The sequence below is a fragment of the Drosophila takahashii genome, chromosome X, assembly GCF_030179915.1.
Source record: "Drosophila takahashii strain IR98-3 E-12201 chromosome X, DtakHiC1v2, whole genome shotgun sequence".
In the NCBI taxonomy this organism is placed as follows: Eukaryota; Metazoa; Arthropoda; class Insecta; order Diptera; family Drosophilidae; genus Drosophila; species Drosophila takahashii.
This window is the reverse complement of record NC_091683.1, coordinates 20,710,718-20,726,470: the sequence shown is the minus strand read 5'-3', so window position 1 is coordinate 20,726,470 and position 15,753 is coordinate 20,710,718. Positions and strand designations below refer to the sequence as shown.

The 15,753-nt window shown below is 35.7% G+C and overlaps 2 protein-coding genes and 1 long non-coding RNA gene across 4 annotated transcripts in view; 1 reads left to right on the top strand and 2 right to left on the bottom strand.

The window, feature by feature from the left end:
* dnc (phosphodiesterase dunce) overlaps positions 1 to 15,753 on the top strand; it is a 191,260-nt gene that overhangs the window by 41,168 nt on the left and 134,339 nt on the right. The gene's annotated exons all lie outside the window — the stretch shown is intronic.
* LOC108059393 (uncharacterized) lies at positions 9,977 to 10,354 on the bottom strand. Its single transcript, XM_017144635.2, has one exon. It carries the CDS (start codon positions 10,352 to 10,354, stop codon positions 9,977 to 9,979), a length of 378 nt encoding a protein of 125 aa, XP_017000124.2.
* LOC138913881 (uncharacterized) lies at positions 14,742 to 15,449 on the bottom strand. Of its 2 annotated transcripts, none has more exons than XR_011419757.1 (3): positions 15,344 to 15,449; positions 14,891 to 15,210; positions 14,742 to 14,826 (listed from the first exon to the last, which is right to left on the bottom strand). It is a non-coding gene; the product is annotated as an uncharacterized lncRNA (long non-coding RNA). The 2 variants fall into 2 exon arrangements; XR_011419756.1 differs by having other exon boundaries at positions 14,891 to 15,081.

Below are 15,753 nucleotides of genomic sequence, written 5' to 3'. Positions count from 1 at the left end.
TTCAACAATAAAAATAGAAATATGATAACGTGTCTCAAGATGGACAAAAAATAGCTTTGAAAAAATGCTGACGAAATTCCCCCACTCTCCCCTACTTAGAAAAAATACTATAACATTGTATTTAATTTTTAATAATGTTTGATAAATTAATTTTTGATTAAGTTTAAAGCATTTCAAGTGTTCTTAAAAATACTGAACAATATTAACTTCATGTTAAAAATGAAAAAATATCTTAAAAGGAGATTCGAAATAACTTTTATAAATATTAAGAGTCGATTTATTGAAAAAATCCATTTTTTTCGGTGTGTGAGTAGTATGTGGTTTAACTTTAACCACTCCCCTTTTCTCGCGGTGCACGTCTTTTTAGCCGCCTGTGTGTGAGCGGACATATGGACTCCCAGTGACAGCTGTCAAGCGGCAGGTGGACTCCGGGTCCCTCTACTCAACTCAAGACCACCAACGAAGTTGGAAGCCAACAAATCATAAATGCCATTACAAGGAGAAACACAGGCTGTGTGGCCAGAAGAAAGGCGGTGAAATGGGGCGGTGAAAGTGGCGAAACGAGCAGGAAGGACATCGTGTTGTTGCGGCAAACTGTTGCACAAAATTCCGTTGCACACTTTTGCGGACAGGTGTCCAATTCCGGCGGAATGTCGGCACCCGGACAATTCGCAAGCCCCTAAATAGCAAAAGGCAAAAATAATTAGGTTCAAATGCAAACATCTGAGGGGAACATCAAAAAATTCTTTAAACACTATACAAAAATCAGGATCACAAAAATCACAAAAGTTTTAAAATCACTTATAAAGTTATCAAAAAGTATAATGGAATATAATTTAGTTTTTTAGATCGTAATCCATTACGATTCCATAGTATTGGGTAATTCTTTTTTATTTTATTTTAATAATAATTCTGAATATATTATAACATAGTGAATATAGGGTTTATCCCTTGGAAAATTATTATTAAAAAAACAAGAGATGTTTTATTTAATATTTCTATAATTTCGGTGTTTATTTGATATATTTATTTAATATTTAGGTACTTTATGTTTTTTTATATTTAATTTATATTGTTTTTTTGAAGAATACCGTATTTTGTTTTTGATTAGGCCTTCGAAAATAACGAATTTGTTTCTGCGAGTGTCCTTTTGTGATGAGGACAGGGCAACATCTTGAGGGCCGTTCCCCTAGTTGAGCAGCCAGCAGGATAATCAAGCTTAGCCAGGAGCGGGAAGAATTTACGACTGTTGACAATGTGTACGAAAGTTGCGTCACTTTTTACTGCTGCCCAGAAATGAAACGACGTGTGAAAGTTACTGACAGGGAATATGGTGAAAGGGGGAAAGGGGGCGATCCGGATCCGCACTAAATTTATGCAGACTGCTTGGGAATTTACAACTATTTTTATGAAGCCAAGCGGGCGTCCTTGGACACAGCTCGAACAACTTTACGACAGCAACACGCCCAAAATATCCTGTAAGGAAACTAGAGCAGATATATATATATATACATGGGGAAATGGGTGGAGGAGGAGCCACTGGTTCTGTTCCAGAAAAGATTAGGAAATTGATTTCGAAATCAATCAATCTGGATAAGCAGGAAATATTTCGCCGGCTGACAATTTTATTAAAACTTTTTTAGGTGGGTCAGAGAGCTGCCAGTTCGGTTTCAAAGCGAAGAGAACCGAACAGCTGGATAAGTTAGCAAATAAGTTGAAATGGAAAAGTATTTTCCCTTGCACATTGCTATAAATGTAAGAGATTTTGGCAAATTAAACCGATTTCCATTTACCAACTTATGTGACTTTGGGCACTTTTCTAATTTACAGCTTTTTATTTAAAACTTTTTTAAATTTAGTGACTTTATATATTTATTATGCGAATGTCTGGCAATTTTCTAATTTACATTATTTTACTTCATGTATTTTACTTTAATTTTCGGAATTTATAAAAGCCTTTTAATAAAGCATTTTTATTTAATTTTCTGAATTTATATATTTAATTTGAGAATGTCTGAGATGTTATTTCACATTCCCTGATATATATATTCCGTCATATTTCCTCTGATTTTAGCTGCCAACTCGCAATGAAAGCGATTGGATTACCCATAAAAAATGCCCCCACTTGGGCAAATAAAAACAAGCACTCGAATGCGGTTTTCTGGTATGAAAAGTGGTTTAAGGAGCTCTGGGGCACTCCACTCCACACACCCATTGCCCTTCGCCGATCCCCAAAAATTTGTTCACATTTAGACACGCATGCAAATGGCGAATTCGGCAGTTCGTCAAATGAAGCCATTTGTATGCCCGGCCAGGCTCCGACTCCATATTCATTTTCCCACCCATTTCAACTGGCTTTCCACATACGGAAAAGCTGCACTCGGAGAAAAAATCAGCTTGGAAGTGGGAAAAATATGGTATATCATAGTTATGATGATAATTTAAGGTTTTCATCTAAAAAAAAATTTTAAAATATAAAACAAATATTTTGAAAAAAAAATATAATTATAATATTTTATCTTTAAAACAAATAATTATAAATAGGTTTAAGAAAATGATATTTTATCTTTAATGTAAATGAATAATAGGAGTAAATATATAAATTAAATCTGATACTGATTGGTTGAAAATGAAATTTAGTCTTAAATTAAAAATTTTTTTCCCATAGGGTTCTATATTAAAATGTAAAAAAAATGAATTTTTAAAATTCCTATTTTAATATTAATATTTGTTATTTATGTATTTATGATATTTGTGATTTATTTTAAAGTGTGACTCGCCGCGTACTTTTTTGATTCCCAGAACATTTGTGGCTGCCTCTGGGAGACAAGAACCAGTGACATTCAGTGATGAGGCCGGAGTCGACTCGAAACATGGCCATAATTTGCCTCATCAAAATGGGCAATTTGTGTGGCGGGCGGTGAAACTGAAACACAACTCGCTTTTCTTTCAGTTGAGAAAAAAGATAATATAATTTTTAATGTTCTAAAAGGGTGTGGCAGCCGCTGGAATTAGGGATAACATTTGTATGGAAACGACGGAAATAAATACATTTATGGGGGGGCCAGAGATAGTTTGCAGGCACTAATGGAAAATAATTAAAAAAGGTAAAGCTTCTTATACTTTTATTATGTTTTATGCTAGTTTAGAAAGATATTTCAATATAAATTAAAATAAATATATTTATAAAAATTAAAGTAGATTATTTCTTTACAGTGTTTTTTCTCTAAGTAATTAATCTCACATTCATTGCGGGTGATTTCAAGTTTCTACGCCGATTTTAGGAAATATTCTCTAGCCGAAATAGCATTTTAAGAGGTCGTCATTCAAGTTGCGACGTTCCATGATAATGATAATGCATCCACCTCAAAACCCGAATTTATAATTGAAGTCCAAGTTTCTTTGGAATATCCCCAAAAAATGAAGCCCGTAAGCCGCTTTAATTGAGTTTTATTTTCCAGTAGGAGGGCGGTGGTATACGAAATAGGAAAGGCCCATTAATTCGACCCAAAACCTGGCCATAGAAATATGGCCAGAAGAGAGCAGTTCGCATCAGCTCGATCTATTAATAGAGGGCAAAAAGGGTGAGGCTTGGGCTATTGATTTTCAGCTAGCCACAAACAAATGTGGTTTACCTAAGGTAAAAAAAAGCAAAAAAAAAAAGAAAAGCAGGAAAATGTTTTCCTCGTGTGTGGGCTTGCGTACTAAAATAGACTCACAAGTGGGAGAGGAATGTGTGGGCAGGCAGGTGTTAATTTAAAATTATTGACCAAAATGTCGGGCTTGCTTTCACAGCTAAGAAATCGTTAAAACGTTAAATCGTAAATCCTTCTAACAAAAGCCGAATGTACTTTTAATTGCACATTAAGCGTCATTAATTATTTAATCAAATAATTGAAACTAAATAATGCAAAATGCCAGAGAGCGACGAGCGAAGTTATTTAAACAAATTAATTATTCATTCAGGGTCAATTTGCCCACATAACGAAGTCCTTGTGGCTCGTTTAATAGATTAATTCAATAATAATTATCATCATTAGTGGGCGGAGATTTCCGAAGGGAAAGTGGATTGGCGAGCAGGTATTTCAAGGATAATTCATATTCATACTTATTACTTCAACGAACTGTAATATTTACTGTAATCTTTAAAAAACTTATTGGAATTAAATTGGACTTTTAAATAAAATATTTCATTCAAACCTAAAGTAAAAAAACACCAATAAATATACAAAATGCTACACCTAGCATTACTTTCATTAAATTTGTGAAAAATATGTAAAAAAAAACGAAGTGAAAAACTATATATTTTTCCATTCGTTGTTGGCAAGTATTTTACATTTCAGCTCGTGTACTCTTGTGTTTCGTTGTTGTCAATTCAAATCTATTTAATTAGTTAAATGTCTAGTTTACCATGGTATCCTTGTTTTCGTACACCCAATTTAGTTTGTTCTTTGGTGAAAGTGAAGTGGTTTGTTAGTGGACAATTTTTCGGGGCGGTGAAGAAGGGGGGAAAATTGGAAAAATGGAGGGAGGAGCTGCCAATTTCAGCTACAACTGTTGCCGTCCCTGTCACACTGCTATGTCTTGTCTGCGGAATTGCGTGCATTAAAGTGGTCCAAAAAGTATAAAAAAAAAAAAAGAAAAAAATTGGAACTACCGACATCAACCTCCATTCGTCTATGAACTTTGTTTTTGGTGCTGCGGCAATGTTGTGGTGTTGTTGGAGGTTTAACTGACCTCTGCCCCCGGGCCACGCCCACCTGTCAACGCATTCAGTGCCTGACATCCTGACCCATCGACGTGCAAAAGGAAAAGTGGCGGGAGAAGTCGAGAGAAAAACGATTGACCGGGCTGCAATTAATGGTCCTGCGAGTCCTGCATTCGTTCCCTGCAGCGAAATATTCAGAAAAACGTTACAAATAAGCTCTTGGTTTTTTAAATTCACTCAAGCTTAAATATTTTTTTAAAAACGTTTTTGAAATCACTTTGAAATTTTAAAATGTGTGCCTAAAAGTATCTCTTCATATCTATTTTGCTTTAAAACTATTTTGTTGCATATTTTTAGACATTTATTTTGAAATTTAAAAGTGATTTGAATTGAATTCATGGACAATTTAGGAAAACGAATGTAAAACACATGCTAATGATATTTTGAAAATATATTACAAATGAAAAATAAAATATTTTTATTAAAATGGTACAATCCTTTTTCACGTCATAATTAAATAAAGTATTTTAATTCCCTTTGATAATAATCTTTGGATATTAGCTATACACCTGACTCATCCCAATACATTTTCCGTAGATCTCTTTAAGACTGTTTATCCCTGAAATCGCTTCTACTCGCATTCCCCTGAATTTCTGGCGGAGATTAGCCGGGGCTAAATCCACTGATGATGAACAGTTGTAAATGTCGCAATCGCTGTCAAATTGCTGGGGAAACCGAAAGATTGATGATGTTGACTGACTGGGGGCCCCGATGAAGGGGGAAGGAGTTCGGGAAAATAATTAGCTCAGCTGAGAGATGTTCAACCAGTTATTCCCGGAATACGGAATTCGGGACGGGGCCACATTAAATTGAAGCCAAGCCAGTGTGGATAGCCTGGAAAATTGATCCTTATTGAATTGGAGCCGGCTTTTTGGGTCTGCATTTGATTGATGCATAGACGAGGCGTGCGGCTAATTGATTGATTGATTGACATCGATTGAAAAGCCAGGATAATTGGAGTCACCTTTCCTTTCCCCAGTTTACCCAATTTTCGGCATAAATTTCGACGACAATTTTGCTGGGCCAAAAACAGAGGCAAAAATCTCAGTGGGTGTCTCGTCTCGTCTCGTTTCGTCTGTGGGCCAAAAGAAGAAAGGCTATAGAGACACAAACACACACTGAGTGGCACAATTAGGACGCAATTCAAACAGCCGGCAGACATGTCAAAAGTTGCTTTATTGGTTTAGCACATTCAGGAAATGGCAAAGGCAATGCCAGCAAAACAACACAACACAACGGGCAAAAAGATCGAAAGAAATCCTGATAAAAAAGGGACTAGTATTGCATACAGCTTGGGGTATTTTGGAAAAATTGCCAGGCAATGCAAGTGGAGTTTTAGAAATTTTAAACTATTTCATAGTATAAATTATAAGTTAAATAACACTTTGTTACTTATACTAATATAATATATTTGTCGTAATTTTATATGTAGTTCTTCAAGATTATTTAAGGAAGTAAATTTCTAAAAAATCGAAGAGCCAACAAAAACCTGATTTTCCAATTGTTGAAGGGTATTGAGCATTCCCGAAAATCTAAGAAGGCCAAAGGGAATTTCTCTATCCATCCTCTATCCTCCATTTCCTTTCCCCCATGTTTCCCCTCCATTTCCGCCTGTCTGTCTATCTGTCTATTTGTCTGTCTGCGTGTCCTTTTGCCTGTCTGCGTTGGCATGTACACAACATGCGGGCTCTGAACCTACACTGAGATAAACTGTCCTAGCCTAAGAGGGTTTAGTCTCACCAACGAAAATTACGGATAAATTAAAGAATTAATATAAAAACCAGGAAAATAATTAATTTATTTTTTAAAAGTAGGTATATTAAATTATTTGAAGATTTAGAGAAAATATAGAAAAAATAAAATATAGAGAAAATTTTGTTTTTGATTTTCTACGAATTTGTTTGCAGTGCACGGATGCCGATGCCGGTGTCGTGTCCATGTGTCTGTTTTCTGTCTTGGCCAGCACGCAGGCTTCTGACCACACCTACAGCCTGGCCACGCCCACCGCAAAACGCCCCCTTAAGGTTGGCAAAAAGCAGAGGCAAACGAAACCCAAAGAAAAACAACATCCAACTAACTGATTAAATTTATGCGCCCTTTGCATACGAATGCGGAATTCGGAAGGCGAGTCGGAGAAAAAACCAAATTAGGCGAGGCAATTTGGCCAAAAGGACGAGGGAGTCGGGCCAAGCTAAACTAATTGTTTCTCGTAGGACCTTTTATTGGCCGACTTTAAGCAGCCTCAAGTGTAACTAAACTTGACAAAACTGGACTTAAGTCGGTTTGCCGTTGCAAATGTTCTTGAGCTTGACTTAATTTCACTTGATTGGGGCCAAGGGAAATTACAGAGAAATTAGTTTATTTATACTAGGAAGGTCAGATTTCGCTAAATATTGATAAATAAATATATTTTAACATTTGCGTTTTGAAATCACAAATAAAGGAAGTTATTAAGTGAATGGACTTTTTAAATATTTTATTGCATACTTTTGGACACCTTAATAATTGATTTTTTGAAGCTTTTTCAAATGAATTGAGCTCAAATAACATCACCCTTAAAAATTTAAAACGTATGATCAACCTACATTCCAGGAATTTTGATAAAGAAAGAACTGCTGAAGTATTCAGTTGGCTTTGGCATTATCTGTCCCATCCACACACTTGTTGATTTAAGCCCCCCTTCTTCACTTTTTTTCCCCACTAAGACACTTGTCACTCGTCAACTCTCAATTTTAAGCCTCACAGCTGGCAACCATTGTGTGGCTCCCCTAAAAAAAAGAGACAAAAGTACGGTGAAAAAACAGAGAACTGAAGAATATAAAAATTACCCAACATATCCAAGGAGCTTATAGTGTTTTCAAATTTCTCGTGGGCGCGCTCTGATGGCCTCAAGTATTTGCAAAATAATAAGCAGTAAGCTGAAATTTCCAAAGAATTGGGCGTTGTTGCAATAACAATAATAAGAGCACAGCACAAACCACGGGAAAAACATAAAAAAATACACAGAAAGACTGACAAGAACAAACAAGGCGTAATTGTATGCCCCTCTCTTTCGCCCACCCACTATAGCCCTCTCTTTCTGGTGGGTGGTTTATGGGCGAGAAACATTTATTCGTATTATTCGCATGCATGTGCGTACATATAATATAAGTCACGTCGAGCATATCAACATCAATGGCCACAAAGCGCAGCATATCAATATACATAAGTACAGGGTGTCCTTGGGGAAATGGACAGGATGTCGATGGAATGCAAGTAAGACATTGAAGTCCTTGGGTTCCTTAGCTTTCTGGGTAAAATGCTTTAAAACTGTGTAGAACAAAAAAAAATATTTGCAACAATTTCTAGAAAGTAACAAATTATTTAGATACATAGTTATAAAGTAAAGTGATACATATTTTATGAAATGTTTACCCTGTATTTGTGATTCACTTCCACGGTCTCTCGCCCCCTCTCGCTCGCACACACATGAGTGTGAGTATGCTCTTTGTTGTGCTGAGTCTTCTTCTTCCGCTCCGTTTCCGTCTCTTTCTAATGCCGTTTGCCTTGTCTGAAGACGAATGTCACTTTCACGCTTTCTCTTCCCTTCCCTTTTCTCTCACTCCCGCTATCTGCTTGTCCCTCTTCCTTCAATTTGTTTGTTGTTTATGTGAGTGGGACGAAGACGGGGGAGAAGAAAGCGTAGAATAGGAAGGAGAAGGGAGGAAAGAACAAGAACAGCAACAGTTGTGCCCATTGTACTGCGTTTGCTGCTTGTTATTGTTTTCCATATTCACACACTTTCCTTTCCCAAGGATATATGAGAATTATATAAATCAAGGGGTTCGAAAACAATTTTAAAGGTTCCTGAAAATATGCTTTAAATTTTGAAATTTGAAGAGTTTTATTTGTGGGTGCTACAAAAATGTGAATAGTTCTAAAATTATTTGAAAATATTAAAAAAAAAAAGGTAATATTGTTTAATATCCTAAATTATAATAGGGCTTAAAAATGCTGTAAGTTCCATTTATTTCGGTTCTCAAGAGTATTCTTGACTTCGTTGTGTAGGAAAATTTATACCACCATTCTGGGGTTATAACCATTTTTATGCGCTCGAATTGCTGATGGGTTTCGGTGGTCGAGGTCTCCGATTCGGATTGGGAACGGGAATGGGAATGAGAATTGCGAATGGGAATGGACTTGGAATGGGGACCTTGATGGCTTTTGCTTTTTGCTTGCGTGGTCTTTCAACTTGTTGCTTTTTATTGCAGACTTTGTATGTGAGCACGCGTATGAGTACATTTCTGGGCGTAACTTTAACCTTTCACCCTTGGAGCAGCAACAGAAGTAATCAGGCTAACCGATTCGTTGCACTCCAAAGGCCCCGTTAAATTCCAGATGCCCTCCTGCTCCATTTTCATTTTCCCGTTTGTTTTCAAGAGCACTTTGTGTGGTTGTGCTTTAGATATTAAAAGTATTTTATTTTTATTCTATTTAATATCTGAGGGAATCCAATTAACTATATTATGATAAAAAGACTTTACACAATTAATAAAAGGCCCCGACTTTTCACACAAAAATATTTTTATTCTGGCCTCATATAAATTATTGCAAAAAAATGTAAAATAATGTTGTAATTTCAACGTTAAAAATGAAATTTTAAAAAATAAAATACATTTTTCTAAATTGCCTTCTTTTTTTAATTTTTTGGTCTACGCATTGACTCTAAAGTTTATCACTCATCCGCACTGTTGCCATTGTTCAAAAATTTATTTAAAGCTAGGTGGCATAGATTTTACCCATACACTTGCTTACTCTCACTAATTTAAAGCAATTATTCCACCGAAATTTGTAATTTAACAAGGTTAGAAAATTTAGAACGATTTTTGGTTGGATATTTAGACATACATAAGTACCAACGGTCTAATTGTCGTATAAGTAATTTTTCAAAAAAACATTCTGAAAAAAATGTTTAGTTTTTCAATTGCATTAATTATGGAGAGAATTTACCCATTATTTTAATATTATTTATATTATTTTTCTGATAATGTTCCCCCCGACTTTCAACTTGAAACACTCTTGAATGTTTTTGTTATGCAATTTTATACCATATTTATTAGTCAGATCCGTGGATCCAGTGAGGGAGAGGGAAAAAAAAAAGTTTAGTCCTGTCTTGGCTGGATTGGATTGAATTGGATTCGATCCCTAGCCATCCGGTGGGCAGCCAGTTTAACCCCTGTTGCGCCTGCGCTTGGCGGCACGCCTCCTGGCGGCACGGGCCCTGCGCTTCCTGGCGGCACGCCTCCTGGCGGCACGGGCCTTCCTCTTGGCGGCGGCGGACTTCTTCTTGCTAGTGGTGCTGGAAGTGGAACTGGAACTGGAGCTGGAGCTGGAACTGGTGGCCGAGTCGCTGCTGGTGCTGGCCTCGGTGGTATCGGAGGACGAGGAGGAGGCGGCGGTGGTGGAGGTGGAGGACTCGGTGGATGTGGTCGAATCGGAGGAGGAGGAGGAGGCCTCCGTGCTGGTGGTGGAACCTGTGGAGGTGGTGTGGCTGTGGTTGACGGCGCAGACTAGGACGACTGCCAAAAGCAGCCAGTGGAGCTTCATCTCGTGGGTTCAGAGACTGGATGCGAGTGACTGGATGATCTTTTCCAGCCTCCGCTTACCCTATTTATAGGCCGCCTGTGCGGCTCTCTGCGTCATTGAGACCTAACAATGGTCACAATACAACATCTGTACGCTAGAACAAATCCAGTTTTTTTTGCGGTTCGCTACCTAAGAAATATTTGCACAAATGCCTAGTGTTTACCTAGCAAAAACTCCCAATTTTATTGGGCAAACACGCGCCAGCGTATTTTTTCGCATTTTTCTATTTACTACTGCTGTTTTACGGGGAATCTTCATTCAGCGATTTTTTTGTATCACATTTCATTGATCAAATGATATCGCTAAGCAGGAGAACATCTGCCGATTTGTAGACCGATTTTCAATAATAACTAGATACTAACTAAAAATACTTGTAGCCCGGCATTGAACATGAACTTTGCTTAGAAAAGAAAGAGACATTGTTTTTTGGGAAGAATGAAACGGTTTTGAAGTGCCACATATGTTATACAATTGTCTGGGAATTCTTTCTTCTCCGAAATTATTTGTGTAGAATTTGCTAAAAGGAAACGAAATATATAATTTTTCACTTGGAAAAATCAGTTCTATTTATTTCGATTTAAATATTTGTTGTATTGATTTTAAAACTTGGGTTGTTAATAACTCCATCACGTTGTTAAACACAAAAATAATCCAACACATTCAACTTGATGTGAATAATTCAGTTGGTAAACTCGCCATTTTTGCCCAGACTTGTAAATCACTCTGAAGTAAATATTTAAATATTCAGCTGCAGCTCTTAACGGCTCCATCCTCGTTGCATATTTTTTGTGCAAATTTATGCGCTTTTAGTAATTGTTCCTTGCGAAACTGCAGCGAAACGGAAGCGCAAAATGTAGCGATATTTTTGCAGGACTTAACTTAACTTTAGCTTTAAGTTTAACTTAAACCGATGGCCGAAAACTTTGGACGGCTCAATCATGAGCTGTGGTTGCTGCGGCTGAGTTTGCTGGCTTTCCATCAATTAGAATCAATCAATCAACGTGCATAATTAAACTGCTCATTAGGCGCAAAGTAACAGCGGGAATCCACAGGCGGTCTCAGATTTCTCTGACGGCCTGAAAACCAAGTGAAATGGCCAAATGGCGCCGCCTGGATAAATCGAAATCGAAATAACGCCCCCACCACATGGGTGTCCACGTGTCGCACTTCCCCCACATCCGACTGGGACTTCCAACTCTCGTATTTGCGTATTTAATTGGCCCAAAAAAACGGGCCCAAAGCCCAAACTAGGGAGAACAAGTACATGGAGAGCAATGCTCACTAAAGAGTAGCCAGTATTTTAAGGAATTGTTCATTTAAAAACCACCTAAATTTCTCAAAAATTTAATTTCTTAACGTCCTTTTTATCCTGATTTTATTATTTATAAAAATAAATGTTTAAAACTAACTAAAAACTAAAAAAAATAGTACAACAAACGAACCAAAATGTAATAAAACCAAGAGAGTGGTTGGTAAATGTTTTAATTGAAAAAGCAATCACTTTAAATAAATAAATATTAATATAATAATCTCAAGTAACTAGGTGAGACAAGAAAAATACACCTCAAACTGTAAAAAAATAGAATTACTAGGTACCTTTTTCTTACTTTAACCAAAAAAAATAGCCACAGAAGCAAATCTATTGTTTTCATAAAAAAATATGAGATTCAAAAGTATGAAATTAAAGTATTCGGTATACAATTAAAACTACAATATATAAACTTCATAACATTTGGTATGAAGACTTTATATTATTTACTATTAAGTGAATACCACACTTTTATGCTATATGTAGTATATTTTTACCCCTATGGATAACTATGGTGCTTTCTTTGAATGAACTTCATATAACTAATTTTGATGATTAAATTAAAATTTCACAAAAAAAAATAATACAATAAAGGAATTAATCTACAATTTAACCAATCGAGTTGTAGTGCAATTTTTAATTGAAAAAGCAATCACTTAAAATTAACTAATAGTGATTTATCTCACAAATAATATTTTTTAATAAATGCTGATAACTAACTAAATATTACAACAAAATAATACAATAATCGAATTGAAATGCAAATTGTTTCGATCGAGTTGTAGTGCAAATTTTAATTGAAAAAACAATCATTTCAATTCGAGGTAAATCCCTGACTTTGGCTCGGATCTGTGTTCATTAATTCAGTGGGCTCAGGACAGGAGGGTTTTCCTTTTGGAAAGCAGGTCAGTGATGCCGATGTCCCACTCCATCATTCACATATCGACCTTTGTGTCACGGAGTTGCGTCCACAACAAGTCAGTGTTTCCATTTTGATCCATTCTGAGGGACTTCCCAGCAAAATTAATGGCATTCGCTTGTTGGTTGTTTTCCTTTTATTATTATTTTTTTTCCCCCTTTTTTTGGCCAGAGCAACAGCAACTGGATTTGCTCGCATCAATCAATAAAATAACTCGACACGAGTTTGCAGAGTCAACTTTGGATGCAGCATGAAGCACACTTTAAGAATTGAATTTTATTCATTTACATATAAATATTATTTTTAAAATTAATTTATTTATGTTTCGATTTATATACATTCTAATGTACAATAGTAAATAAATAATACACAAAATGAAGTTTAAGTGCTATGAATTTGAATTATATTATAATTTTTAATACATTTTTTTCTATTAAAATTTATAAAACTGACTACCTTTTTAATAAAATCCATTTATATACATTTTATGAAAAAATTATTATAATTTACTATAAATAATAAATTATACACAAAATAAAGTTTCAGACCTTTGAACTTGAATTATTTTATAACTTTGTATATTTAAGATAAACTGATTTTTGTTCTTACATTTTTAATAGTTAATTTAAAAAAAAAGGATTCCTAATTTTCGTGCACGATTAATTTCAACGGCAGGTGGCTTTCTTACTACCCAAACTTTCTCCAAGTGATCTGCCCTTGGCCATTGGAAGTCGCTTATCAAGGCCCAAACACACACACAGACACACAGTGAAACCCACAAGTGAAGGTCGGTGGGGAATTCGGAGGATGTGCCAAAAGGATACGCAGGATGTGGGCCATCCTGGATGCCCCAATGCGCGTGTGGCTGCATCCCCGGAGCAGATCTCGAATTATTTGCCATCAAAACGCTATTGATTTATTAATGCCGCTCATCATTCGACAAGTCGAGGCGAGGGAGTTTCCCTTTCCCGGGTGGCAAAAACATCCTCCCGCATCATAGACATTAATTTTGCAAATGTCTCAATAAAAATCAATAACAAATATACGTACATCCTGCTTTATGGCTCCATCAGGCGGATTGTGTAGCAGAAGAGCTCGTTTGCAAGGCAATATTTTGAGGACATGGCTTCCGATTTGCTCCAATTGAAGTATGGGTGTTATCGCTTAAAATTATCTTTTATTGGAGCAGTATTTTATTCTAAGAGAGGTCTAGAAGAAAATCATAGGATAATTATTTAAATAAATAATCCTAGCGTTAGGATTTACTCAGCTTCCTCAGCTAAATAAGTGTTCTAGAGATAAGCAAGCAGGTAAGCAAGCAGTTGCTTGAAGTGGCGCCATCTACCAGAAATGCTTTTTTTAATTCATAGCTTTTTAATGAGTGATCCGATTTAAAAAATTAGTTATTTAGTTAAAATAATAATTAAAATGCAAGTCGAACTGAAATATGTTTCTAAACTTTTCTTCGAATTTAAATGATATGTAAAAGTATATGTTTAAGTAGTATTATTATATCCCTACTTTGCATCCTAGCAAATACTCCATAAGATCTGCCAAAAATGCTGCTGTTAATTTTGTCGGAAGTTCTTAAAGTATTTTACAATGGAGGCCAAAAGAATTCACCCTTTTTTCTTGCATATCTGACGGCTTCTTTACTGCCACTCCGAAAAACTATGCTTTATTATGGAGACAATAATTACCCACCGGGAAAATTCCTCTGGAAAATAACATATTTTCAAGAGGTTTCTCCATAGAAGCGGAAGGGACTAAACCTCATTCACCCCTTACATTTCTTCCATCTCTGGTTTCAAAATACACGGGGGTGACACAAAAAGTAAGGGGGAAATGAGGTTTCTATCTGGATCTCTGGCAGAAGAATGCAGGACAAAATCCACTGGTTTTTCGACTTCCCGCATTATAGATTTTCCACACGTACCCAGTTATGGTTTTCCTCCACTTGCAATATCTGCTTTTCTACACCCTCCCAGTTTTGGTTTTTCCAGACCCTCGCAGTTTTGGTTTTGCACTGCTTTGCAGTATCTGATTTTCCACAATAAAAATCATGTTTTTTGTAATATTTGTTTGTGTATTTATTAATAATATTTACAATCGAAGCATTAGAACTACAAATTTTTAATGCCTGAAGCATTCCCGGGTTTTGCTTGGCCGAATGCAGTACTTAGATATCCATTTCTTGTCTGTCTTCTGAAAATATCAAACATAATTTAGATATGAATGTAAGACCAGGAATAATAATAAGAGTAATTACCATTATTAGGTCTCCGCACAAAATTAAAGGATCTCTCCAGAAATTATGCCTGGTTTGCCATGGCCGATCATTTACCCTCTGTTCAGTTGTTTTATGTCGGGTATCTATACCAAAAACTATGAGAAGAAAAAATAAAATATGACAAGCGCAGGCGCAACACTTCTGGTCCCAAGAAGTCTCAGTCGGCCTGGCTGAAATAAATGTAATATTTTGATTAAGTTAAACAACTAAGTTAGTACTGAAGTACTATTTATACAACCATTTAATGAACACCTCACACCATTTACCACTGGTAAAGATTAAAAACATTTCAAGTGTCACTGAAATGCAGAATTTGTGTTGAAGATAGCATCCGGAGGCGTATATTTATTAATGGGGAAAATAACTGTGATACTAACCTTTGTAACGCTGAAATAAAGGTTATAAAAAGACAAAATTCATTTTATCACTCACCTTTTTATTGTTTTTTAGATTAAAATTAACTATTTTCACTTTTTTTTCACTTTTTCCAACAAATTTAAAAATGATGTGACCCTGCATCATATACTTGATAATACTAAATGCAGATTTGATAAAAATTTCGTTGTAAAGTCCGGTCACACTTTGGCGCCAAATAAGTATTTCGTTTAAAAAATACTTTTCAGGGACCGTAATCATTAAAGGTTACGTATATTATTGGTATGTTAGGCATTTTTCGTGTTATCAATACCACCAACACGAATTTTTATATTTTAACAACACTTAAAAATGGCTTAGGCCACGATCTGACGATCAAATTATTTTATTTCACAGAAAATGTTTAAAAATGTAAAAAGCAACAATAGTTTTCTTTGTAATTTAATGTAATTCCTTGATAAATGTGA